The sequence below is a fragment of the Cucumis melo genome, chromosome 2 (genome assembly GCF_025177605.1).
Source record: "Cucumis melo cultivar AY chromosome 2, USDA_Cmelo_AY_1.0, whole genome shotgun sequence".
NCBI lineage: Eukaryota > Viridiplantae > Streptophyta > Magnoliopsida > Cucurbitales > Cucurbitaceae > Cucumis > Cucumis melo.
The window spans coordinates 23,268,459-23,293,476 of NC_066858.1; the positions used below are offsets into that span (position 1 = coordinate 23,268,459).

Genomic DNA, 25,018 nt, shown 5'->3' on the forward strand with positions numbered 1-25,018 from the left:
AAAATCATAGTTTTAAATTTATTTTACTAATACAAAATGATAGATTACGAACACAACCAATCTCTTAGTTATTGTTGTAATTATCATAATGTTAACTGTAAAATGAAAACTTCTATTTGACTATTAATGCATCGTGATAGTCTAATATATCTATTGGAGAATTTTTTTTGATTATTTGATTAGTTCTTGTTTTAGTATGTGTTCGGAGGATTTTTTTTTTAATTTCGTGAGATTTTATGTAATTTTATATTTTAACCAAAGTTTAAAATATTAATGTCGATAGATATTTCAAAAAGTTAATTTTACAGAAAATTTTATTTCGATAGATATTCCTGAAAAATTATCGAGACAAAAATTCAAAAAATAAATTTAAATTAGTAAGTATTTGTTGTTTTCAAATAAATAAACGTGTCTATTATTTATATTATTGTCAATTTTATGTAACGAAAATATCAATTCTCTATTCTATCAATATAGAACAAATGGAAACATGGAAATATCCTTAGAAGTGTTGACATGATGATGGAAATTTAAGTCTATGGTTTTAACTTAAAATTTCGGTTTTTACTTTGAGTGCTAAGATATTTGGTGTAAAGTTTGGATTAATGGTAATATTTTTTATTTTTCCAAACTTAATAATATTTATGAAACTTTTCAATAGTTCAGACTTATTCTTAAAAACAAAGTTTGAACGATTTTCATCCAAAACTAACCGTAAGAATGTTTTTAGACCTTTTTCAACCATTTAGGAGTATTTTTAAAATTTTTAACTGTTTATGGGTATTTTTGGCACAAAGCACAAAATTAAGAGAAAGGTTTTCATAATTTAACAAACTTGGAGAAGAGATATGACTATTTGAATCACTACAAATAATCCATATTCCATATGTCTCTTTTTCAAATTGCAAAATAGATTCTGTATAACCAATTGTTCAAACATAGATCTACTCTTGTTATCTAAAAATAAATAATAATAAAAAAAGAGTCCATTTTTACACCAAAACTTTGGAGTTAGTAAATTAAAACTTCAAACTTTCGTAAGTAAAATCATTTAGATTATCAATTAGTGATTCATCAACATATTTATTTAATCCTTAAAAGTCATTTTCAATATAACTTAAGACAAAATCGGCCAAAAGAAAAAGATATAATTCTTCATAAATAAATTGATCAAAAGTAGAAGAATACAAAGAAGATGAAAATTCACTACCATCAATTTGTAATACATATTCTAAACTAATTTACTTATGAAAGCTTGTAACTTTAATTGGTATAATTTTGAACTCAAAAACATTGTATATGAATATGAATTTTGAATTATATAGCAAACTCATATTTTATATATAATTTATATTTATATGGAACCATCATCTTCATCTTCATCTCCACCTCCTCTGCTCTCTCCTTGTATGTGAGCAGAGAGAGATGATGGAGGAAGAATATCGAAACTCGTCATTGAACTCACCCCTTATTCACAAATCTGAAGATGGGGTGAATTCCAAAGATGAGAGTCAAATAAATTATGAGAATATCAGAAGGAAACTGATAGCTGAGGAAGTTAAGAAGCAATTATGGCTAGCAGGGCCTCTAATATCGGTCAGTCTTCTTCAATACTGTTTGCAGATGATTTCCATCATGTTTGTGGGTCATCTCGGCGAATTGCCTCTCTCCGGTGCTTCCATGGCTGTTTCTTTTACATCGGTGACTGGTTTCACCGTCTTGGTGAGTTGGGTTTCTGTTTGTTTCTTCGGAAAATTACATCTTCTTGCTGTTTCTTTATTGTAGATTGGGGTGATTGAACCATTGGTCTTTGAATGTTAATGGTGACTTGTGTACTTAGATTTTATGCCTTGGAACTTCTTCTGGAGGGGTACGCTCATCTATCTTATTTTAGAAGACAACTATTACTGATTACTTAGTATCATTTAAGGAAATTGTCAGAAGTAACTAGAAAAAGCACTCTTTTAGAAAACTCGTTGAAATAATTTTTTGCAGTCCTTCTTGATCGACCCCTAAAATTCAAATAAAAATTGGACTTATTTTTCATCGTACATCCAAACTATCGCTTGGTGGAATCTCGGCCAGGGAGAAGACCCAGAGCATTTGTAAGTCGTAAGAGTTTCAAATTACATACAATCTCATTGTTTATCTATCCTTGTCAAGATTCCACCAAGAAAGTAAAAAATAATTGATATTTCGAATTTACAAGTTAAATTTTTATTTGAATCTCAAGGTTGATCTCGGTTGGCCAAGAAAAAGTATTTCAACTAGTTCTCCAAAAAGGTGCTAACTATGAACCATGAAAACAAATGAGAGTTATTTCTAACAATTTTCGTGTCATAAAGCGAAAAAAGAGGCTGTGTGGTATTGGTTCTGAATTCCACAATTTTTATTTTCTATCCATGATGTCTTGTATCTAACAGATATGGATACTCAATCGTTCGTGGTTTAATTTAGAATGTTGCACTTTGTTTTTAAGGCTAATCATCTTACCACAAATGGTCTTAATTTGCATATATGTATAGTTGGGGATGGCTAGTGCTTTGGATACATTTTGTGGTCAATCCTATGGAGCAAAGCAGTATCATATGCTGGGAATTCATGTGCAGAGAGCTATGTTTATTCTTTCACTTGTGAGCATTCCCCTTGCAGTCATTTGGGCTAACACAGGGGAAATCCTGAAGTTACTTGGCCAAGATGCTCAAATTTCAGCTGAAGCTGGGAAATATGCTAAATGCTTGATACCATGCCTTTTTGCCCATGGTCTTGTTCAATGCCTGAACAGATTTTTAACGACCCAAAACGTTGTTTTCCCTATGATGATGAGTTCTGGAATATCAGCTTTGTCTCACATCCCCCTCTGTTGGCTTATGGTATTCAAAATTGGACTTGGAACTCGAGGAGCTGCTGTGGCAAACTCCATTTCTTATTGGATCAATGCATTGATATTGATACTTTATGTTAAGTTTTCTTCTTCAAGTTCGAAGACTTGGACTGGCTTTTCAGGGCTGGCTTTTCACAACATCCCTTATTTTCTTAAACTTGCAATCCCTTCAACTGTCATGGTTTGGTAATTCTCATTTCTATTGTTTCTCCCTTTTATCATGATCACAAAGATGCAGTTTCTCTAAAAATGTTCCAAAAGATTTTCAACAGCCTGGAATTGTGGTCATTTGAAATGGTGGTTCTTCTGTCTGGACTTCTACCAAATCCAAAACTAGAGACATCAGTGCTTTCTATTAGGTAAGAACCAGATACATCAGTTCTTCAAGAGCAAGCTTGTTTTCTTCTTTTACTTAACCACCTCTAGCTTTGCCATCACATTTGTTTACCAGCCTTAATACGGATTTAACCGTTTGGATGATCCCAATGGGTCTGAGTGCTGCTGCTAGGTAAATTTGCGACTGTTTTTCATAAGAATCTCCATTTTCTCTATCAACAACTTAAAAGTGATCGTTTTCATGTCTTTTTCCATTTTGCCTGAATTGGGTAACTGAGGATCTTGCATTTCTTTTAAGAATAGAATGCATACATTGGTAACTGAGATTTCAATGTTTCTACTTTATTTTGTAAGCACTCGAGTTTCAAATGAACTAGGAGCTGGTCGTCCTGCAGCAGCAAAGCTAGCGGGGTGTGTAGTTATGACAATAGCTGTTATAGAGGGGCTACTGCTTGCGACTATCTTGATTCTTATAAGAAATGTATGGGGTTATGCTTATAGCAACGAACAAGAAGTGGTCGAATATGTAGCAAACGTAGTTCCCCTAATTGCAGTGTCCAGTTTTCTTGATGGACTCCAATGTGTTCTTTCAGGTTCTTATTTTGTAGTTCTTGTACAATCGCATGTTTTTCTTCTCTACATATCTTTCATTTCATGCGACTCCTGCTAGTCTTGAATCAAAAATTGTAGAGGTGGATTCCAATGATTATCGGAGGCTAAGTTCTAATTCGAAGATTGAAGTCTTTTGCTATAATTAGTTCTCTTTTCAGTGATATTCATGATTACTTGAAGCAACTTGCATGCATTTACGCTAATCTCACAGCTTCCATGTATTATCAGTAATCCAACTGGATAACACATAAAAACTCATGAGATATTTGAAATCATTGATTGGAGACCACTACAGTTTGAATTTATTACCATGTGCCAATAAACATCATAGTTTACACTTTACAGTGTTATCTCTTTTACCAAACCAAGTTATCTACACTTTCTAGTTGGGTACTAAGACATGAATTGGTAAGGCAAGAGACATTCTTGAAAAAGGCTATTTCGCTCCCAACCAGCAATTTCTTTACAGAATTTTAAATTTTTTTAGGTAAGCCTCGATGATCTAACCAGACATGTTCTTCCTAAGCCGTGTCGATCTTTGTTCTTTTGTTTTAGTTAATATTAGACTTGGGATTACATTTATAAAGTTGCAGATAACTTGATGATCTAACCATACACATTCTACTTACCCAAAGTAATGGTATTTTAAAGAATCTGTTTGTATAATGCTTAAATAAAATGCAGGCATTGCTAGAGGATGTGGTTGGCAGAAAATTGGTGCATATGTCAATCTTGGGTCATATTATCTTGTGGGAATCCCATCTGCAGTGTTGCTTGCTTTTGTCTTGCACGTCGGCGGAAAGGTAAAAATGATAATAACAGTTATCTCTATTCTTCGTTCTCACCATTTTACTTCACTTCCTACAACTACTGCTGATCCAGTTTGTAACCCCTTTCTCTTGAAAACATTCCTTAATAGGGGCTGTGGTTAGGCATCATCTGTGCACTTGCTGTCCAAACACTTTCTCTTGCTATAATTACCATTCGCACTAACTGGGACCAAGAAGTACAACTTTAAACTCAAATCTCAACTTTCCTTCATTCTTTAGAAATTTGATGTTTCTGAATATGCATTCGTTTTCAGGCAAAGAAGGCTACAGAACGAGTGTACGATACAGTGATTCCGGTGAATGCCATCTCATGAAACTAAAGTTTTTCTTTGGTGTTGGAGCACTTTGATTAATCTCTTCTTGATGTAAAGTTCTTTGCTTTTGAAAATCAACAAATTTGGAAATGATTACTAATGCCTCAGTTTCGCTGATTCCTGCTCTCAAAGTTGATGGAAATCATTATATCTACCCATTGAAAGCACAAGGGAAGTTGCGTAAATTTTTATCTAAACCCAATACTTAATAAGAGAGCAAGTTGTAATAGAACAGAAGTGTGTTGAGCTTGGAGAATTTCCCTCATGGACAAAGATGGTCTGTGATAATTTTCTGAAATATTTTGCTTTCTTCAAGGTTCAAAAGAAACTCTTTGATGGCCAAGAGAAACTTTTCGATGAATCCTCTATATAGTTCTCTTTAGAAAACCAACAAAATGCAGTTACTGCCACTTCAGAAAGCTTACAAAACTCTTAAGTAATAATGCTCTTGTATGATTATCATTCTTAGTTATAACATCAATCTCATCAGTAAGACATCTATTAAAATGCCTACTTTCATCGAGATATTTCAATTAGAAAGGGAAAGTGCTGTAGATAATATTACAATCATACACGTAGACCTATAGAGATATTGTTCGAGATCGTAAAATTTTGGCAATCTTACAAGCAGTAATAAGATAAATTTCATTTTCCTTTCCTATTGAAACATAGCAAGCTTCTCAATGATTTCCGAACCACTGTGGAAGTTCTTTCTCCAAGAGCCTTAAATAACCAAATAGTAATCACCACGCACACACACATACATGATAGAAGAAAAATTAGGGAATCTTTGCACGATGTATAACAAATTTTATTTCGTTTTGTTACTGTGTACCGAATACTGCTTCGAAGCTGTTAAAGTGTTACACTTCCCAAAACCGAGTTGTAGCATCAAATATTTTTATAAGAGATCAAATGAATTAACTTCAATTAGCTATATGTAAAAATTACATAATGAAACACCGGTATAATTTAGTAGTGGCTCAAGGGGATAAGAGGGTAAACGATAAATGATCCGGCAGTCTTTACCTTGGGAAGTAATTCCACAATTTGCCCTAGAAAACAACCAAATAGCAATCACGTGAGGATATTCGGCAAGATTCTTTTTAAATAGGTCTATAACCTTCAAGAGAATAGAGATGCCGCGGGAAAAAAACTACTATTGAGATAGAGGGGAGAAGACATGAAAAGGCAAACACTTAAAACCTAACAAACTAACTCCAGAAAGGAAACCAAAACTAGAGAGTAAATAAAATTATAAAGCCGAAGCCAAATGAAGTATCTTTGAGCATAAGCCAACGAAGAAGTGAATACCGAAAATTGGACACAAGAAATCTTGAACCGATCTAAATATTACAAGAGATGCATTATTAACAGAGTTACAAAGCCGCTTAAACATACAGGAAATTTAAGTCCATCTCTCCGAGCACTCAATTGAGAAGAACGCTCACCTTTTAAAATACTAACTAGCTGGGAAGAGGAAAGGAAAAGAAGGGTAAAAAAATTGTCAACCGTAAAGGTTACAGGATGAGATCTTTTACAAAAAGAGAGATTAGGTTACATGACAAGGAAAAAAAGAGAATGTTCAAGTTCGAACAAACTTGAAAGATATTGTACCTCATAAATGCAGGATAGCATTCAATTGAAAGGCCGAACTCATATTGCAGTATAATGATACGGAGTCTCCTTATTGCTGGAATTCAAGATCTAATTTCCTTTTAAGATGTGATCGGTCAGCACTGCAAGTGAAGAGGAAAAATAACAAAACCTATTCAGAATTCTAGGTGTCATGAAGATCACGTGCCGACTTAAAAAATATTTAGTTTCTTATTAAAATATAAAAGCAAATAGCCTGCATCTATCCACTTGGTGGCTTTGATTCATGAACGAATTTATCACCAGTTATTACAGACTTAATATTATACCCAAGGGTTGTGATATCACATCTCCTCCCCCCATCCTAAGTTGGTACTTGGAAGGGTAGATAAAGCTACCCAGAGATCGGTTTTATGCCCATGCGGAAGCGCCTTTCAAAGGGAGCAAACATGCACATCCAAGGACTATTACTACATGTTTTTCCATGAAAACTTAAAGCAAACAATTCATGTGACATGACTACCAATATCAATAATGCAACTTTTTTAAGTATATCAATAATGCAAAATTGAACATTTATCATTGCAGTTAGTTATCAAAGAAACACGCTACATTCTGCAGAATAGGGCAACACAATCAAAACACAAAAAATTGGTTAGACTATCTTTAACATCTCCCTTCAAAAGATTTCATTCAATCAATAAAATTACTATCCCACGATTTTTTGTGTTCTTATAAGCATTTGCTTTGATTATTAGAAATTAGAAGGCCTTTTTGTGATAGATTCTTTTGTCAATATGAATATACTTTTCAGTTTTCGCTGTTTCATAATTTCTTTATAAAAAAAGGGTTACTATCCATGACATATCAAACTTCAATTAATTCAAAGCCAGACTATGACATTACATTCAAGAAGGTCCATAACTCCTATACCATGCGTTCATACCCATTTTCAAGCTAAGGCAGACAATCGGCTTAGCGATTTACACAATAGAATTAGTGGCAGAATGAGAAAATTTTACCTGTTAATTGTAGGTCTATTTGGAGGTTTCCCACCAAATACAGAAAAATCTAACGACATAGGCACTGCTTCATTCTTGCTCGTATTTCCAGCAGCTAACTCTCGCACCTCATTAACATGGTCATCAAGCCTATCAGCTCTATATGCATTGCCTTCAAAAGCCTCACGATCTGGCATTACTCTTCTTGACTTTCTTGGAGGTGAAAGTACAGTAGGACCGTCATTTGAATTTAAATCCAAAACTCGAGAGTTCGTGTTTGTAGGTTCGCGCTTTGAAGTAGGCCTTGGAAGCTTACTAGGATCTGTGGGAAGTGGTGCAGATGTGAAGTACCTAAAAAGGAAAACCTGTAAGAAATGTATCCAAAACAATTCTAGGATTCTAAATTATATTTTCATATATTAAAAATGAAACCTATGCTCCAATGCTTGTTGAATAGTAATTCTAGATTTTGGATCATAGGCAAACATCTTTGATAGGAGATCCAGCGTGTCATCACTAGCCATAGGAAACAATGATCTTAGAGGAGGTGCAGGGACATATTGGAACTCAACGTAATCAGGTAGGTATAACATATCAGGCCATTGTGAAGGCGTAGGCGTTCCAAACGCTGCAAAAATCTTCCCTAATTGATCAATGTCACTTGAACCCTGTCAATGACAGAAATAATTTTAGAAACAATCAAAAGAAATACCAGAAACCAAATTTGAATGTAATCTATTTTGCATAATGATACAAATCCAAGAGCATGCAATTGGATTAATCTATCACAGAATATAATTGTAATAGACTAATCATTAGGGCTCTCGGAAGAGTGTAGAAATCAAGTACAGATTTCTTCCTTTTTTTCTTATAGGAACCAAAATATTGGCAGAGGTAACTTGAAGTCAAGAAAATACGGGTCAGTTAAACTTACAAGCTATGAAACTTACCTTTATACCACATACTAACAACACCATCTACACAAACCCAGGTTTCTACAGCCCATTCTTCCAAGAACCTAGACACAGATTATATAAACGAAGGCTGCTCAACTATAAGCTTAATAAACTAAGGGAGTAAGGGTTGTTAAATTTGTGAGCTAAATATTCCCTTGTTGGTATTACCAAAATCAGTTCTCATGCTCAAATATACTATGGAAAGTCTATTGCACGGTAGGAAATGCAAGACTATCCACATTGATAGAAACATTCTAATCATGGCATACGAAATGACACATACTCGGTAAAAACCCTACGGCCAAATTCATTACCCAGGATAGATGGAAGCTCAATAACTTATTGTATGCAACTAGTTCTAAGCTTGATTTGTAAGTACACAACCATGTGGATATAGATGGAAGTTGAAAATATACATCAGTTGGTTGTTATTAAGAGAGAGCTCGCATTGGATTCAAAAGTTTGCTTGTAGAAAAAATACGGTTAAAAACTCATATTTTGTATCATACATTTCAATTTGAATGCCAACATAGAACCACTATGAAAAGAAAGACTAATTAATACATGACACTAGTTCATACTTCATTTATTTACATGGTGAAGCCTGCAAATCACAAGCAGAAAAAGAGGGAAGAAATAATATGACTATCGTAGGCTATACTTCAGCCATCATCATGTAAAGGATCATTTGTATTTTACAAACGTGGACATACCTGAAGAAAAGGTCGACGAAGTAGTAGTTCAGCAAAAATACAAGCTGCTGCCCAAACATCCACTGCAGAACCATATTGCTTAGTACCAAACAATAGCTCAGGTGCTCTGTACCATCGAGCAAACACCTATTTTGAAATATTGCAGCAATATGTGTTACGATTGAGATGAATGGAAATTCAGGAATTGTGATGAAATAATTGCCACTGGTTCTGGGCCTGTACTATTTTATATTGGAAAAATAATTCCATCTATAATACATAATCAGGTCATTTAATATGACCAACTTCAACCCAACAGCTACTGCACATAACAAATTAGAGTCGAGAGATTCCAAAGCAAGAAATTTTTACCTGCATCAATCAAAAATGCAAAAGAGGGAGAAGAAGTATACCTGGTGAGTAAATCTACGATCCGGACTCCCAAATATCCGAGCCAAACCAAAATCTGCAAGTTTCAGTTGACCATTTGATCCTATCAACAAATTATTTGGCTTCATATCCCTGTAAAGTACAAGCGGGCATATTATAGAAAGAAAGTAAAGCGCAGGTATTCAGATGCTAAATAATTTGAACAGCTAAACAGCAAAAACAACAGCATTATAAAATTTTTGGACACCTATGCAAAACCCATTTCTTGTGGCAATATGCAAGGCCTTTCAACGTCATCTGAAGGTATGATTTGATGTCAGCTGGGGAAAGAAATATGTTTCGATCACGTATAACAGCCTCAAGGTCTGTCTCCATAAATTCAAATACAAGATGCAAATTCCCTTTGTGAGGGAATGCATCAATTAACTCAATTATATTTGAATCTTTTAGCTCTTTAAGCAGCTTGATTTCTCGAAGAGCCGTAAAATTTACTCCCTCTTTTTGTTTCCCAAGCCGAATTTTCTTGATTGCAACCGTCTGACCTGTCTAGAAAGTAAAAAAAAGAAGTTGGTAAACCAAGTTGAAATCCCCATTAACATCAAATTTTCAAGTAACTAAAGAACTAACGCCTTAGGTCCAGACATCTATTCAGCTACCGTGAGTCACAATTCAAGTAACCAAATCTGATTTTACATTAGTGTATATCCTAGGGCAATAGACATTCCACCAAATTGAAACACAACCGAAGTACCCAAACTCAAAAAAAAAAAAATACTCCAAATAGCTCCAGAAGCCATCGCCATATTCCCCCTTCCTAGCTGCCGTACCCATCACAGCATAATCCCAAATCAATTACAGCTAATTTCAGCAATAAATTAACGAATTACTCCCTCTCTTCTCTATTCCCATATATTCCCACCAAAGTAATCGACGCGTTATCAACTTTTTCACGCAAAGAAAGCATACCAACCTGAGTATCAATGGCTTTATATACAACACCATAGGTACCCTCTCCAAGAACCTCACGCTTTAAATATCTATCAGCCACTTTCTTTGATGGATCGAGGTCAGCCATTGGTGCATCAAAAATACTACTTCTTGAAAACGTGTAGTGTTAGGTCCGGTATCTTTCTCATGCCAGATACATAGGTTCAGAGAAAAGGATTGTGAAAGGCACCATTGTTGAAGGGAAGTCAGAGGAAATTAGGGTTTGGAGATGGTGAGTGTGCAGTTCAGTTCGTAAGCTTAAAGAAAGCCGTTGAAGATAGAGAGAAAGACGAGAGAGCGTAGAAAAGCAGCCACTTTCGGCCGCTCCAAGGATGTTTTCTTATTCTTTCTTTTTTTTCCTCGCCAATGGGCAAATCGATTCCATAGCGTTGCATCCTCGTTTGATTTGAATAAATGTTGGGCCGTTGCACACGCGGCCCAATTCGTTATTATTTGAGAATAAAAAATGCTTTCTTTTTTATATATTTTTTTCTGACCAAATTCTTTTTTGTCTTTAGATTTCAAAATGTTATATATTTAGTCGGGAAGTTTTGTATGAATATCCTTGGTGGAAAGTATTTATAAATGATCATTCGATTTTTGTAAAGTATGTTTAGTAACTTTAGGGTTACGTCATAACACACTATCTCATTTTGTTAACTTATTGCATTATCTTACGATGTTGCTTCTATGTCGTGATTTTTATTTTTCGACTATATTTTGTTTCCTTTTTTTTTTCCACGATTGGTGTTTTAAGAAAAGTATATGGATAGTTGTCATTTTTCTCCCATTTTGTCAGTTTTTTGTGAAAAGGATAATAAAGATTGCGATAAGAATTATCTCATCATGTTAGGATGATAGGCATGGTCGTTCCTAAGGCGATACATTTAAAAAAATAAAATTAGTGAATTATGATGTGAGCAAAAAGTTATAAATCATATTTTTATCTCTTTTGAGAGAGTCATCTGTACAAAAATCTCTATTCAGTTCTTAACTTTTAAGTTTGATTTTAATTTAATTGTCTAGATTTCAAAATATTTCAATTTGAACTTTTAAGTTTTATATTATATAAGTATCAAGATTTACACTTTTGAATCTTCAAACTCAAACTAAACTAACTTTAATGACTAACTTGATTCATCATATACTTTGAAAAGCCAAATAACTTGGTTGCTAAAAATGTTTTTAAATACAAAATCTTGTACAGTAATTTAACATGAATGGAAGCATTTGAGCATATAATCAAACCAAGCAAACTTACTTATAAAACCATTTTGTAAACCAAGCAAAAATGTTTAGATGCAACTGATTCTTTAAAAAACCATTTTCATATCTCCAATTGCACATCGCAAGATCAATCATAACGTAGTTATCTATTTGAATTACATTTAACCACACTACCTATCCGAAAGCTCAACCACAAATGACTACCACTATAATTGCATCAATCTCCAAGTCAATGATGCAACAAGAACAAAAGTGGTTGATGTGGTATTATTGTTGATTAAGCTTGGTGAGGTTGATCATGTGGCCTTTCACCATTCCGGTTTGTGATTGTGACTAGATTATCGAACCCCTACGGAAATGAATCCATAATATTCAAAGAAAGAGACCCACTTATTAAAGATTGTCTTATCTATGCTATAAAGACTTTGAAAGGTAGAAATCAATTAATCTTACGTCTAGAACTTAAATGTACTCCTACGTTTTGAAATGTTTCATCGGACTTCGAAATGTCCAAAAAATAAGTGTAGGAGCATAATTAAAATCTAACTCAAAATTTATACAGTTTTGTTAAAATTTAAAATTAATGTAAGAAATGAAAGGTCAGTATCTTTTTCAAACAAACATGTGAAAATATCATATCGCAAGCAATGACGTTTCAATGAAGAATCTAAATTTCAAACATATGTTTATAAAATGGAAAATGGTTGACTCTGAATCTTTCAAGGTTAACACTTGAACAGATCGGATCTAGGACCTCCAATTTTCATTCATTCCATATATTTTATATCAATTCTTTCTGTAGATGATCTCTTACCTCTTATTTGATAGCTAATTTACTTTTAAAAAGGTAAAATTGTTTAATAATAAACATGCTCATTCTGAAGAAGAAAATGCAAACTGATTCATTTGGTGGGTGTTTTTTTTTAAAAGAAAAGGGATGGGGCCTCATTTAAAAACTCATTATCACAATCTTTGATGCCAGCTCCTAGTCAAAGAAGCTATTTCCTACGTTTGAAAGGTCAAAATTAGCCAAAATAATAATAGCATAAGCAACACAGAGTCACAGACTATAAAAGGCAAGAAACTTGAGCTAGAGGAGATATCAAATATCACAAACAATGGCAGAGGTAAAGATTATTGGATCAGCTGCAAGCCTATTCTCCGTAAGGGTCGAATGGGCCTTGAAGCTCAAAGGAATTGAGTATGAGTACATAGTTGAAGACTTGAGAAACAAAAGTGAGCTACTTCTCAAGTCCAACCCTGTATACAAGAAAATACCTGTGCTTTTGCACAATGACAAAGCCATCTCCGAGTCGCTTCTCATTATTGAATACATCGACGAGACGTGGAAGGAGAACCCGATATTGCCTGAAGATCCATATGACAGAGCCAATGCTCGCTTCTGGGCTAAGTTTTTAGACGAGAAGGTAACCATAGTTCTTTTGCTATTAACTTCATTTTTCATGCATTTTTGCTGCTTCCGAGTCCTGAAAATTAATTTGAATTAAGCTTTAAGGATAAGAATTCAGTGATAGCATGTGTTCATCTGATAGTATAAGGTAGGTCATATAAACAATTTTGGGCATATAATACAACTATTTAGGTCCTATTTGATAACGATTTTGTTTTTGGTTTCTATTTTTAAAATTTATTGCTTGTTTCCTCCATTTGAATTATTAACAGAGTTCCAAAATCAAAAACAAGTTTTTAGTTTTTATAGTTTCTAAAACTTTGTTTTGTTTTTTAAAACATTGGTAAAGAGCGGATAACAAAACAAATAAACTTATAAATGAGAGAAATGATTACAAGCTTAATTTTCAAAGACTAAACCAAATAGCTATCCTCCTTAGTTTTGCTAAACTTAGACCTTCAAACTAAATGGGGTGGTTACAGAAAATGAGACAAAACTGGATGCACTCCAAATCTGTAACTTCACAAGATAATGGCTTATCGTCAGAATATTGTACTAACCATACATTTTTGAACGCAGGGTTTGCTCGGTGCCTGGGAAGCTTGCCAGGCTGAAGGAGAAGAGAAAGAGAAGGCTGTAGAGGCTGCGGTACAACATTTGGCACTGCTTGACAAAGAAATACAAGGAAAGAAATTCTTTGGTGGAGAGAAAATTGGTTACCTAGATTTAGCTGCAGGTTGGATTTGCCACTGGCTCAGTGTTCTGGATGAAGTGGGAGAAATGAATGTGTTTGACAGAGAAAGGTTCCCATCCCTTCATGAATGGGCTCAAAACTTCATCCACGTTCCAGTTATCAAAGAATCGCTTCCACCCAGAGAAATTCTTGTCAACTACTTCAAGGGGAGTCTGAGCTACGTCCGGTCCTTAGCTGCAAATAAGAAATAAGGTCTCGTCGAATGTTTATATTTCGTTAAAAATAAGTTTATTCTATCAAACAGTAAGAATACAGATGGCCAATGTGAAACAAATCCATAGGTTAAAAAATCATAGGTGGTGTTTGTGTTTGAATACTCTTTACTACCTTCGAGTAATATGCATCTATTTTATTGATTATTCAGCTCTTCCACCTTTTGCCCTTATATTTATTTGATCTTTTCGGCCATTTTAATCAATTAATACGAAAGCATGAAATAACGAGAGTAATACACAAACTCGTTTAATCCCTTCTAAACTGAACTGACTTCATCTAAATTATCCATCACTCCCAAGATGAAATCTACGCAGAACTCAGAAGAGTGAATTACTTGTTGATTCATCGAACAGCTGAGCATTTCTACGTTTATAAGATATTTTATTAACTTGTCATAATAAATAAAGAAAATTTAAAAGGATACCACAGCTACGCTTGACCCCCCAAAATGATAGACGATCATTGGCACCAGCCTCCAACAATAAATTCTAGAGAAAGAAAAAGTAAGCTAAGGTGAGCTCAATAGAATCAATACTTGATTGCTGCTCAAGCTACATTCGGACACTGTATCTCCAAGAAACATCCAAAGAGAAGTGGCAGTTACCTAAAAAGAAGCCTGAAAATCATAATAAACTTTCTGCCGCAGCAAATAGTATGCTTTATATAAATAAATAATGGATACGTTCAGAGTTGGCAAATAGGACAGATGAAGTGAAACTCATGTAGACCGGTTCGAAAGGTTTATATGACAGTTGCAAACTTTCAAATGAGAGAAGGTAGTTCAAAGGATGTACACGTTCTTACTAAATATACATTGAACATTTGAATATGACAGCATCGATGTACATGATAATTTAATACAAGCATACAAATTCGACATGTTCAAAGCAGAAGGTCAAATGTCTGATGGAGAAAGGATCTAAGTATTGACACGGCGACACCGGCACCAGAATGCAGTTCCCCCACTTCTACCACGAGCAACAGCTATTTCCTCATCAACATAAAACCAGATAAAGCAAGGATCCTTGGTGCTTGGCTCCCTCTCCTCTTTTTGACCAAGACTAATCTCTAAAGGGTTTAAAGGTCCAATTTTTATTCGAACTCGTTCGAAAATGAATGCTAGTATTCTTGTCTTCCATGAAAGTCTACCTTCGAACGTTAAGCTTCCAATAGGTCCCAGAAACACTCCATTCTCTATTCTTTTTCCCTAAATCCAGGCAATGATGAATTAGTTTCAGGAAAAAAAGATCGGGAAAATCAACGAGAGCGTCCCTAAGCTTTTGTTCCAAGTGCACATTAAGGTTTGCGAAGTTATAATTTCTTGCAATCTTTTCAAAGAGGAAATATAGAAATCATATAGCACAGTCCAGATAGAAAGACAGGTATACTTACAGCAGCATCAAACCTCTGGATGGCTGTAACAGGGAAGTACCGACCCTTCTTCAATTTTTTCTGCAATTCAGTACTAAAATCCAGTGTTTAGAAAACTCCAAAACGGGAGCGATTAAATCTTCTTAATTAGCAAACGAAATGGAAATAAAATCAACCTCAGCAGTAAAAATAAGCATCCAGGTTCTACCAGGAGAGCTTGTTCCACCAAGTGTATTAAAAAAGTTTGAAGGGTCAAGTTTAGCCTTCTCAAGTACAGAAAGAGCAGACAGAACTTCTTCTGCTGGTACCTTTCTTGTCTTTGCCGCATTTTTTAGCACTTTGACGCTCTTTTCCACTTCCTCGTTCACAATCTACACAAATCAATTGGTCAAATACATTGTATAGTCTTTTTCTTTTAAAATATAAATAACCACTTTCATTGAAAAAAATGAAAGAATACAAGCACGGGCAAACAAAAAACGAAACCCACAAAAGAGAGGACCTTCTACGAAAAGAGGCTCCAACTATGCAAAAGAATGCCCAGTAGTTGCAAAAAGTCTTTGAAATTGAAGCCCACAAAAGCAATTGACAATTGACAATAGAAGGATTACTCCATCTATCGAATAAATATTATAAGGTCCCTTGAATTACTCCATGGGATCCTCAAAATGCCCCTAAAGATGGTAATTACTAAGGATTACCATTTTTGGATCGGATTTGAATTTTTGTATCAAATGCCTGTTTAGGCTCTTCGTGGTATGTCATAACATGTTAAGTCACCCATTGATTAAAAAGCATTTAGTATTATATCATCTACAAGAACAGATACAGAACTGTGGATAATGTTGACCAAAACAGCCTAAACAACAGAACGTACTTCATTCTGCAATACACCTTTTCAATAAGAACATAATCGAAGTCCTAAAAGATGTCATCCTTCGTGCCATTCGGCGATAACCCAATAGAACTTAAATAGAAACAATATCAACCTCATTGAACGTCTAAATAGAAAAATCAACACACTACCAAAAAAAAGCTTAGCCACCAGAGAAATATCAAAAGTAAAAAACATCAAATACATTGCTGGAAGTGGAACTCTCTTCCTGAACCAGAACTGGGGTTGCTCCATTTGGGTCTTTTCCGTCTAAAGTAGCGCAGGTTTTCAAACTCGGAAACCGGTAAATGGAAGGCCTATTTGAAGATTTAAACGAAATCAAAGATTCCGAGATGGCATTAAAAGGGACTTTGAGAAAGAGTTTTGGGGGATTGAGAGAGTTGTTGGATGAACTGGAAGCAAACCGGGTTAAGGACAAGGAGCTGAAAGAGGAAGCTGCCACTGTGAGTGAGCTCATCGTTATTCACTTCGTCTAAAGAGGAAAGTTCTTCGTCTTCCTTTAATCCATACAAATATCTGGTGAGAATCAAATCCTCGGAAGCCATGATTGCCAACAATCCTCTGATTTGATGAATATGAATGGACTTTATTTTTCTTGAAATGGAAATTTTGATTCATTTAAATTAATCCAAATTATACTTTCTCAATACTCTAATTTTAGTTTTATTTTAGATATTTTTATTAAAAAATAGCTTAATTAAAATGATCAGAGACACGTGTCTCCTTTTATTACTATTAAATCAATATTTACAGGATATTACCCAATATTATAAAAATATTAAGATTAGGGACGTTGAAATAATAGTTTGCGCCAAAGCACGAACCATTATAATCTTTGCCTAAACATCTCCTAAATGTTTGTTTTTAACTTTGTTTGAATTCATTTTGAGAAAAATTGTTCATCGAAAAAATCATTTTTATTTAAACAACTATTAAAAATACACTCACGAGAATGTTTCAAAAACATTCTTTCGAGTAATTTTTAAACGAAAATATATTTCAAAAGTTCAATTTTAATTTTTCTACCTATGGTTAGTATTCTCCACAGATCAAACATAGTTCCTATCTTGATTTCTTTTTAAAACTTATTTCAAGATTAAAACAATACTATTTACTATAATTATTTTTCTCTCTAGTAGATTACAAAAGCAACCGAGGTCTCAAAATAATCTTAAGTAGGGTAGATAGAAGGGGATCATTGGTACATATGAGAAATTAACATCGTGGAAGTATATTGGCTCCAACACTTTGTCATTAATATTTTTATTATGGGTTCTATATTTTAAGTAAAATTTGTCAAACCTCCCAACAAAAATGGAAAATGAAAATGGTAACAGATTTTATGTAAATTCAGTGAATTACGTATAACCCAAACGGTTCGAGTACAATTAATTTATTTTTCTTTTCTTTCTTATTCATTTTGAAATATGTATATATGTAAAATCACGTTGCTATGAATTCAATGATAAATAATATCTTTGTTTTTCAAGATTGAATTGAACTAGAAGAAAAGTTTTTTTTAAAAAAAAAAAAACCTTAAATTTTAAGAGAAATTAGTAATACTTTTACCGATTAAATTATCAATTCTATCCATCGAAGTTATTTATGATGTAAACGGTTCATAGATGACACTTTCTCTTCACACAACAAAAATGCATTATTTTCGTCTAATTCTTTTGGATGTGCATTGTTTAAAAATAATAATAATAATGGACCAACAAATATATATAAATTCATATCAAGATAGCATAGAACCAAAAAAACACAGGAGATGGAAAGAATTTTCAAATTATTATCAAATAAATTGACACTATTTTTACCCCAAGTGCTCCTTTCAAATTGTGAAAGTTCAAGGACCCAAGCCAAACCATAAACTTCTTTTTACAAGGATGTGTAACCCCACAACAAAAACAAGAACCTAAAGAAATGGCAAGAATGTGCAAGCAAGCAAACCATGCCATGATCTTTCTTTCTAAGAGGCAGGCATATTTGCATAAAGAAGAGTAAAGAAGATTTCGACTTCTGGTATACCTCTTATCATTTGGATGAATCTACTTTTGATTGGATCTTCAAGGAGCAATAGCCCCATCTGGGCAACTCTCGGAACAAGTCTGGCCAACGGTATTCCTGATGCTTTGCTGCTGCTTCCAGCAAGTGAAGCCTCCATTTCTTCCATCAACCCATCAACTCCTACTTCTAACGATTTCTCCACGATGTTCCCAAACTCGGCACTGAACCAATAAAAAGAGAACACAGATGTTTTATCTTTAACTGAAATGAAACGTGATTGAAGATTTACATTTGTTTGGGTGGATACTTGAGCGATGATATTCCACTTAAGTAATGTGTTCACAAGAGGAATGTAAAATCGACCCTGAATTATCAAGGAAGCATGATTCCAGCTGAAATGCATTATTGAGGCAAGCATTTGAGAATGCAAAAAAGAGGGATTTGAAGGAATTCTGACTCTCAAGTGCACACCAAACTTGATCTTTATTCAATACTCCAAGCATGTCAACTAATGAGATTGTCTATTTCAGTATAGCGACTGTTGATTTAAACTTCTCATACCTTAGCAGTACTGCTCTAGTTTCCATCATAAGTTGGTCAAACTTATTGAAATTTGGGGCAACTGCATCATCATCGGTGGAGAGTGTGTCTGTAATACTAGATTGATTGTCGCCAGGCATCAAGTAGTCCAACCAATGATGGGGACTTCCTGTGCTCATGAAGATTTTAATTATTTGTGTAGTAGTTTCGCGAAGTACAGTTGTATTAAAGACATCTCGCAATTGTTTTCTGCAACCAAGAAAATTGACAAAGAATATGAATCACATCTTAGAATTTGTCGAGATAGCCATATATACAAGACAGTTATAATCAGACAAGATCTTTGTAAAGCATTCTTAAGCAAAGCTTTGGGAGAAGGAGAACTACCCTTCCAGTTTACTTGACTGCAAAGCTCAGAATCAAAAAACATTTTTTCTTAGTTGCCCTGATATGTCAATACGAGGTTCCTTGTTTATTCTCAAGGCAACTTCACCAGAAGCATACTTTACAAATATTTTCTAATATCAGTTCAATTCCCCAAAAAGTATCTTAAGCCACATGTGGTTCATTTGTCACATGGAAGAATGGACTTAGGCTAATTATGCAATACAGTTAAAGAATCCAAAATATTTGGAATTAGAATTAAGTTTTACCAAGAAATAATCTCAGTTCCTAGTAATCAAAGGACTTTGGACCTGTGTGATTCAAATGTAAGACAAATACTTTAACAGGACACTCTTTCTTTAGTTCAATAAGATGGGGATTCGGATTTGAATCTTTGGTAGATAATATGTGCCTTAACCAACTGAACAATGTTCACGACCTTACTTGAACAGGATCTGTTCTATAGGTTGTACATATGTGTCCTTGAGTTTTAAAAAAAAACTGAACAATGTTCAAGTTTATTAACAGGAAGATAGTGTAGAAACATGATATTTTACATCAATCCTTTGGTTATAAAATCAAAGTAAAAGAATATCCATAAAATGATACAATACTTAATTTTGTTGAGAAATTATATATATCAAGCCATGTGACTACAAACAGCTGTTATTTCTTTGATCGTGTCCATGTGTATTAAAATATATCCACGTCAGATATTAAGAATATGTTTGATATGATGATGTTCACTAAATTCAAGTAAAAAATTATCTTTTTGAAACTATGCTAAACAAAGCCTTTACCTCTTGAGAACTTCTCCTACTGCTACCTGCAATTTAGGAATCAAGGCATTCAGACCATAATTACAGAGAAAATCAGAGATGGCCAGAAATTTCTGTTGGTCATCCCTATCGATGAGATCAGCCTCCTCCTGTGGAATCAGAAATCACAAGGACCAATATTAGGGAAAAGATAACTGAACAGTAACACACTCCGCCTTCTAAGTTATGATATCAAATAAACTTAATATCTCATGTCATATATAGAAGCCTTCAGCCGGCCAAAGGATTGACATGTATGTTGACTACTGATTTATTGGGGTAACATGGTCAATCCACTTCATGAATGAAGAAAAATGACCAAAACACCAATAAATAAATAAATAACAATGACCCTGAATTTGTAGACATTTTAATTTAATTGGAGTTGAACTATAGATAGTTTGACCTACACTGAATGATGACAAGGGCCTAGCAGCCAGCAGGAGCATGGTGCTCCTTAACTGGCATTAGGGATCAAACACTTGTAAACTTGTTTATTTTGTTGTTACTTAACGCGCACAAAGACAATGTAATTGGTTCAGTTCTTTTTCCATCCCTTTGATAACCATGGGCTTCACAACTGACTCCTCTGACAACCTAGTCAATCCAACGCAGTGAAGTAGTTCTTGAAGCCCATTCCTTAGGGCTGGGGCTAATTTTTTTCAGTGTCCAACTTATTTTCATACGCTTTTATGGGAAATGAAGCTTTCATTATTAAACAAATACAAAGGCGCACAAAAAAAAAAAAAAAAAAAAAAAAAAGGAACCACCCTCCCCCCCCCCCCCCCCCCCCCCCCAAAAAAAAAAAAGAAAACAAACAAACAAAAACTAAACAAGTATAAACTCCCATCTAAAGGAATAAGACCTAATTGTTAATTATAAAACTCCAGAGAAACGATACCCACAGAAAAGAGTTAGTAGAACAATATCTGAACCTCTCAAACTCGTTGAAGATCCTATTATTTCTCTCGAGCTAAATACCCCACAAAACTACAAAGAAACAAGCATGTCATAGGACATTACCCCCCATCTTGAAAAAGAGGATTGCTTGACCAGCGAACAACAATATATTCTACACAACAAGCACATCCCAAAGACACCAAAATGTGTTTCTAAAGAGGCCGAGCAAACTGACATCTCTACAAAATATGGAAGGGTCATTTGCTAGACCATGGTGCATCCTTCAAATTCCATTTAACGTCCCACTTGCATTCATAAAAGTTCCGAATATAGAAGATTGCTGACAATTTTTCCCACCCAACTGTAGGCCCTTCGCTAGCTTTCCTTTGAAACATAAGCAACACTAGCAGTTCAAATTCATGAAAGAAAAATTAAAAGGAAAACAAAAGTAACAAACAATTTGTATCTCCTTCATCAACTGCGAAATCTATTGGGGTCACAATTTGTATCAATTAAACAAATAGTTAGAATTCCCACGCCACATTGAGGTGGTAATTTATTTCTTTCTCTTCTACGGGAGAGATACCAAATTATGATACTACTTGCTCCCCAAACCTATCCTAATTGTTCTTTCTTCAGAGCACATTTTCAATATCGCCTTCTCACAAAGCTTTGGCTATAAATAAATGTAAAAGATCATTAAGCAAATATGCATATTCTCTAGTAATGCCACAGTGGTGAGGAATCGTACACTTGGTAAGCAGCAAATGGTTTTAATTCATGGGTCTTGCGCAATAGAATTTCAAAAATGTATCATGACTTACAAACTTAATAGGCACTCTAACTGTTTGGAAATACTAGTGGGGACAATACTTGATGAGAATATACCAGATTCAATCAGATTTTTTAGTTGATGAATTAAGTAAAGATTAACCTTTGGTATGTGCTATAGACCTAGAATATGGAACAAATGAAAGAAATGAGACTGCATCAATCAATTACTGAAAGTTCTAGTCAGAATTCTATCATTGGGCATTTCAGTTAGTAAATGATTCCTACAACATAGATAATCTAAAAAGACATTTGATCAATAATGAAGTTGCACAAATCATAAAGAGACCCAACTTTCTAATGAATACTCACAGAAATCATTGTCGAGTACTTCCATGTAAGAAATGAAAAAATAGTATCATCATCAAGAACAAATCATTTGTAAAAAAAAACAAAGCCAAGTAAATAATAAAATGATCTATGCATGACTCATTTGATAACTAACAGAATTTTGAAAATTAAGCTTAAAAGTTCTGACTAGTATTTTCACCATAACAAATAAATTATGGTGAAAAAAAACACAATTTCAAAAATAAAAATCTAACACAGTAATTGTTATCAAATAAGATCATAGTAATTTCGAGAGTGACAAAGCTGAAAACAGTTCACAAAATACGAAATGGAAAAAGTAGCGGGCCTTACAAGCAAATGGGAGCTACCAAGACCACGGGCAGTATCAATGTACATATGTCGTCCTAAGATGTTGACTTGAACTCTAATGTATAAGCTTAACACAGTTATCGCCCATAGCGATATCACCATCTTTGTGAAGCCTGGAAAAAAACACTCCAACCATGTTGATCTCAGTCTATTTATTCAGTTAAAAACCAGAAGATATAAAAACCAAAATGAGATCACTTCATACTTAGTATTTTGAGGTTTTCCCATAAATCAAGTTTCTCTGCTAATGTCAAAGTGTTTGGTTGACCCTTTCCCATCATTAATCTCTCTGTCAGATGTGAAAGATCCAAATCTTCCTCTATCCGACTATGTAGATGTTGTATAGCATGAGGCAGAGTCGTCGTGTCAGCTATTCTTTGGATGTTCTCAAAATGAGCTTGTATTCTGCAAGCACAATTCCAGCAAACAGAAAAGTTAAAGAACTCAGAAAACAGATACTGATGTAAAGAAGGGAAGAAAAAGTAAGCATCTCTTAACTGAGCTTTAATGAGCTCGTCTGCTTCACGCTCATTATCCAATTCTCTCTGGATATCATGAAGCCTTCGACTGTAATAATCATATTGCCGATAAAGAAAATACCCACTTCCTAAAACTCCAGCTGTAATTAAAATCTTTCTCTTATGCCTTCTCCAGAAATCCCTGCTTGCACAATGTTAGATATAATTAGACATGATGAAATGGGAGAAACCAAACAATTCCCACAGCTTGATATCAACCACTAACTTTCAAAATCTTCATTCAACATCTATTTGCACTCCCAAACCATATTTTGAGATCAATAGGTTGAAGTTAAAAGATAGTTTTAAAATAATGTGATGTTAGGTTGGCCGCAAGGTGCAAAAGGGATAGTCTAGAAACCATGTGTTCTAACCATTTGATGCCTACTAACTAAGATATCAAATGTTCTGTGAAATTCTTTATGCTGGAGTCTGCCTAAGTTGGCCAACACCTTCAAGTGTATACTGACCTAAACAACGATCTTGATTTTGGATTTTTTTTTCCTTCATGCTTGTCTACTAACTATTTCTTTGTTTTATAATATCATTGTGAAACTTAATGATCTTTTCTCTTTTCTTTTCTTTTTCTACTGTAAACATCCAAAAATGTTTCCTCCGTGGATGTTTCGCAGTGGTAGGTAAGCCCAAGCTTATCCCCTCTCCCCGAGAGATTCTTACTCATTTAGTTCTTTAATTCACATACATGACACAACTATTAAATCTTATCCTTCATAAAGTAGTAATGGTAAAAGTACCATAGTTTTCTTCCTTTCCGGGAAAATATTCATTCAAAAAATGGAAGTTACACTCGTTATGAGCCTATATTGTCATCAAAGAACACGAAATTGTTCATTCTATATTGATCAATTAGAAACCAGCCATACTATCCTAATCTCAATTGTCTCAAATCAGAGAATAGCAGCATTTCCACCTAAGAAAATAACAAGGCAACCAAATTTGGATCATCAATCAAACATAGCCACAAATTTATCAATTCAACTTTAAGGCAGTAGAATCAAGGGAAAAAGAAGACTACCCAGAAGAAAGCCCCTTCAATCAATAGCAATACAAAGGGAGTCATACGAAATAATGCTGCAGAAACATGAGAACCGACCTTATAGGAAACATTTTGATGTCAAGAATTAAAACGAATATCCATCACCATGCCTTCTTCGTCTGCAAATCCATTTCGAACAAACTCAAAATTGAGATGAGAAGACAAACTTTCTAAACAGTCAATAGTAAAAAGAAAAAAAACGTAACACGGATATCAAATAAGCTAGAAAAAACAATATTATAACTAACCCAGAAAGGAAAAGAGATGGGGTGAAACGCGAACTCCATGATAAGGCTCGAAAAATCGAAACAAGCCCAAGTGTTAAAAAGCGAAAAGGCGAAATGGGAAGCAACTGGAGAAACAAATTAGGAAGCAAGTCTTTCCCTTTAAATGAATACAAATTGTTAGTCTCTTTGGGGTTGCGAAATTTCGAGGGTTTGGAGGTTGAAGATGGCAAAGAAGCTAGAAGCTAAGAAAAGAGAGTGGCCAATTTGATTGATGGATTAAATGTGTCAATAAATTTTGGATTTTTAATTCTTTACCACTTCGAGTTTGCCGTTTGGATTTATTTAGCACTTCGTAGACTTCTCTTTTCTTTTCCTTTATTTTCTTTATTTCCTTCTTCCGTTGGTGGTGGAATGTCTCAAGCACAAAAGCAATCCCACCGGTGGTTTTGTTCTCAATAGTTTGTCCACTTTTCTATTTCTGAACAAAATCAAGATTTGAAATTTGAGGATGATCTTAAATTAATTATTTTGTTTGGAATGTATATGTTTAAATTTTCATGTTTAAATAAGTAAAAAGAATTATAATTTACTAATAGAGATC

The 25,018-nt window shown here is 34.2% G+C and overlaps 5 protein-coding genes and 1 long non-coding RNA gene across 10 annotated transcripts; 2 read left to right on the plus strand and 4 right to left on the minus strand.

Moving 5' to 3' along the window:
• The first annotated feature begins 1,274 nt into the window (after positions 1-1,274).
• LOC103494162 (protein DETOXIFICATION 16-like) lies at positions 1,275-5,337 on the plus strand. Of its 4 annotated transcripts, XM_008455238.3 has the most exons (9): positions 1,452-1,596; positions 1,786-1,870; positions 2,526-3,070; positions 3,157-3,243; positions 3,336-3,392; positions 3,575-3,813; positions 4,517-4,635; positions 4,752-4,838; positions 4,917-5,337. In XM_008455238.3, the coding sequence occupies exons 3-9, from the start codon at positions 2,532-2,534 to the stop codon at positions 4,974-4,976; spliced, it is 1,188 nt and encodes a 395-aa protein (XP_008453460.1). In that variant the 5' UTR covers positions 1,452-1,596; positions 1,786-1,870; positions 2,526-2,531; the 3' UTR covers positions 4,977-5,337. The 4 variants fall into 4 exon arrangements, with proteins under 4 accessions (XP_008453459.1, XP_050936963.1, XP_008453458.1 ...); XM_008455236.3 differs by lacking the exon at positions 1,786-1,870 and having other exon boundaries at positions 1,337-1,722; XM_008455237.3 differs by lacking the exons at positions 1,786-1,870; positions 3,336-3,392 and having other exon boundaries at positions 1,275-1,722.
• A 428-nt stretch (positions 5,338-5,765) lies between these two features.
• LOC103494161 (cyclin-dependent kinase D-3) lies at positions 5,766-11,076 on the minus strand. 2 transcript variants are annotated; one of them, XR_007818778.1, is made up of 8 exons: positions 10,582-11,076; positions 9,859-10,157; positions 9,635-9,743; positions 9,243-9,368; positions 8,006-8,241; positions 7,595-7,924; positions 6,594-6,715; positions 5,766-6,031 (listed from the first exon to the last, which is right to left on the minus strand). XR_007818778.1 is itself a non-coding variant. In XM_051081007.1 (7 exons), the coding sequence occupies exons 1-7, from the start codon at positions 10,684-10,686 to the stop codon at positions 6,664-6,666; spliced, it is 1,257 nt and encodes a 418-aa protein (XP_050936964.1). In that variant the 5' UTR covers positions 10,687-11,076; the 3' UTR covers positions 6,297-6,663. The 2 variants fall into 2 exon arrangements, 1 of the variants encoding a protein (XP_050936964.1); XM_051081007.1 differs by lacking the exon at positions 5,766-6,031 and having other exon boundaries at positions 6,297-6,715.
• Positions 11,077-12,835: 1,759 nt separating this feature from the next.
• LOC127148119 (uncharacterized) lies at positions 12,836-14,102 on the minus strand. Its single transcript, XR_007818779.1, has 2 exons — positions 13,957-14,102; positions 12,836-13,312 (listed from the first exon to the last, which is right to left on the minus strand). It is a non-coding gene; the product is annotated as an uncharacterized LOC127148119 (long non-coding RNA).
• Positions 12,944-14,349, plus strand: LOC103494160 (probable glutathione S-transferase). The gene is made up of 2 exons (XM_008455233.2): positions 12,944-13,252; positions 13,816-14,349. Exons 1-2 carry the CDS (start codon positions 12,944-12,946, stop codon positions 14,179-14,181), a joined length of 675 nt encoding a protein of 224 aa, XP_008453455.1. The 3' UTR covers positions 14,182-14,349.
• A 564-nt stretch (positions 14,350-14,913) lies between these two features.
• Positions 14,914-17,034, minus strand: LOC103494159 (uncharacterized). Its single transcript, XM_008455232.3, has 4 exons — positions 16,657-17,034; positions 15,754-15,948; positions 15,599-15,658; positions 14,914-15,413 (listed from the first exon to the last, which is right to left on the minus strand). The coding sequence occupies exons 1-4, from the start codon at positions 16,927-16,929 to the stop codon at positions 15,126-15,128; spliced, it is 816 nt and encodes a 271-aa protein (XP_008453454.1). The 5' UTR covers positions 16,930-17,034; the 3' UTR covers positions 14,914-15,125.
• A 1,210-nt stretch (positions 17,035-18,244) lies between these two features.
• LOC103494158 (peroxisome biogenesis protein 3-2) lies at positions 18,245-24,762 on the minus strand. Its single transcript, XM_008455231.3, has 8 exons — positions 24,439-24,762; positions 24,248-24,309; positions 23,114-23,275; positions 22,821-23,020; positions 22,598-22,728; positions 20,207-20,334; positions 19,044-19,271; positions 18,245-18,703 (listed from the first exon to the last, which is right to left on the minus strand). The coding sequence occupies exons 2-8, from the start codon at positions 24,259-24,261 to the stop codon at positions 18,445-18,447; spliced, it is 1,122 nt and encodes a 373-aa protein (XP_008453453.1). The 5' UTR covers positions 24,262-24,309; positions 24,439-24,762; the 3' UTR covers positions 18,245-18,444.
• Between the last annotated feature and the right edge of the window lie 256 nt (positions 24,763-25,018).

Excerpts from the sequence above, each read along its gene's own strand:
- LOC103494159 (XM_008455232.3), bottom strand. The coding sequence starts at position 16,929 with ATGAGCTCACTCACAGTGGCAGCTTCCTCTTTCAGCTCCTTGTCCTTA. Across the intron at positions 15,949-16,656 it reads AGAGTTCCACTTCCAGCAAT|ATTGTGAACGAGGAAGTGGA; the intron begins GTATTTGATGTT and ends TGATTTGTGTAG. Across the intron at positions 15,659-15,753 it reads TGCTTATTTTTACTGCTGAG|AAAAAATTGAAGAAGGGTCG; the intron begins GTTGATTTTATT and ends ACTGAATTGCAG.
- LOC103494158 (XM_008455231.3), bottom strand. Across the intron at positions 20,335-22,597 it reads TTGGTAGCTCCCATTTGCTT|GAGGAGGCTGATCTCATCGA; the intron begins GTAAGGCCCGCT and ends CTGATTCCACAG. Across the intron at positions 18,704-19,043 it reads ACTAGAGCAGTACTGCTAAG|TGCCGAGTTTGGGAACATCG; the intron begins GTATGAGAAGTT and ends TTATTGGTTCAG.
- LOC103494160 (XM_008455233.2), top strand. The coding sequence starts at position 12,944 with ATGGCAGAGGTAAAGATTATTGGATCAGCTGCAAGCCTATTCTCCGTA. Across the intron at positions 13,253-13,815 it reads CTAAGTTTTTAGACGAGAAG|GGTTTGCTCGGTGCCTGGGA; the intron begins GTAACCATAGTT and ends TTTTGAACGCAG.
- LOC103494162 (XM_008455236.3), top strand. The coding sequence starts at position 1,426 with ATGATGGAGGAAGAATATCGAAACTCGTCATTGAACTCACCCCTTATT. Across the intron at positions 3,071-3,156 it reads CCTTCAACTGTCATGGTTTG|CCTGGAATTGTGGTCATTTG; the intron begins GTAATTCTCATT and ends GATTTTCAACAG. Across the intron at positions 3,814-4,516 it reads ACTCCAATGTGTTCTTTCAG|GCATTGCTAGAGGATGTGGT; the intron begins GTTCTTATTTTG and ends AATAAAATGCAG.
- LOC103494161 (XM_051081007.1), bottom strand. The coding sequence starts at position 10,686 with ATGGCTGACCTCGATCCATCAAAGAAAGTGGCTGATAGATATTTAAAG. Across the intron at positions 8,242-9,242 it reads TTCGTCGACCTTTTCTTCAG|GGTTCAAGTGACATTGATCA; the intron begins GTATGTCCACGT and ends TGTCATTGACAG. Across the intron at positions 7,925-8,005 it reads CAACAAGCATTGGAGCATAG|GTACTTCACATCTGCACCAC; the intron begins GTTTCATTTTTA and ends TTTCCTTTTTAG.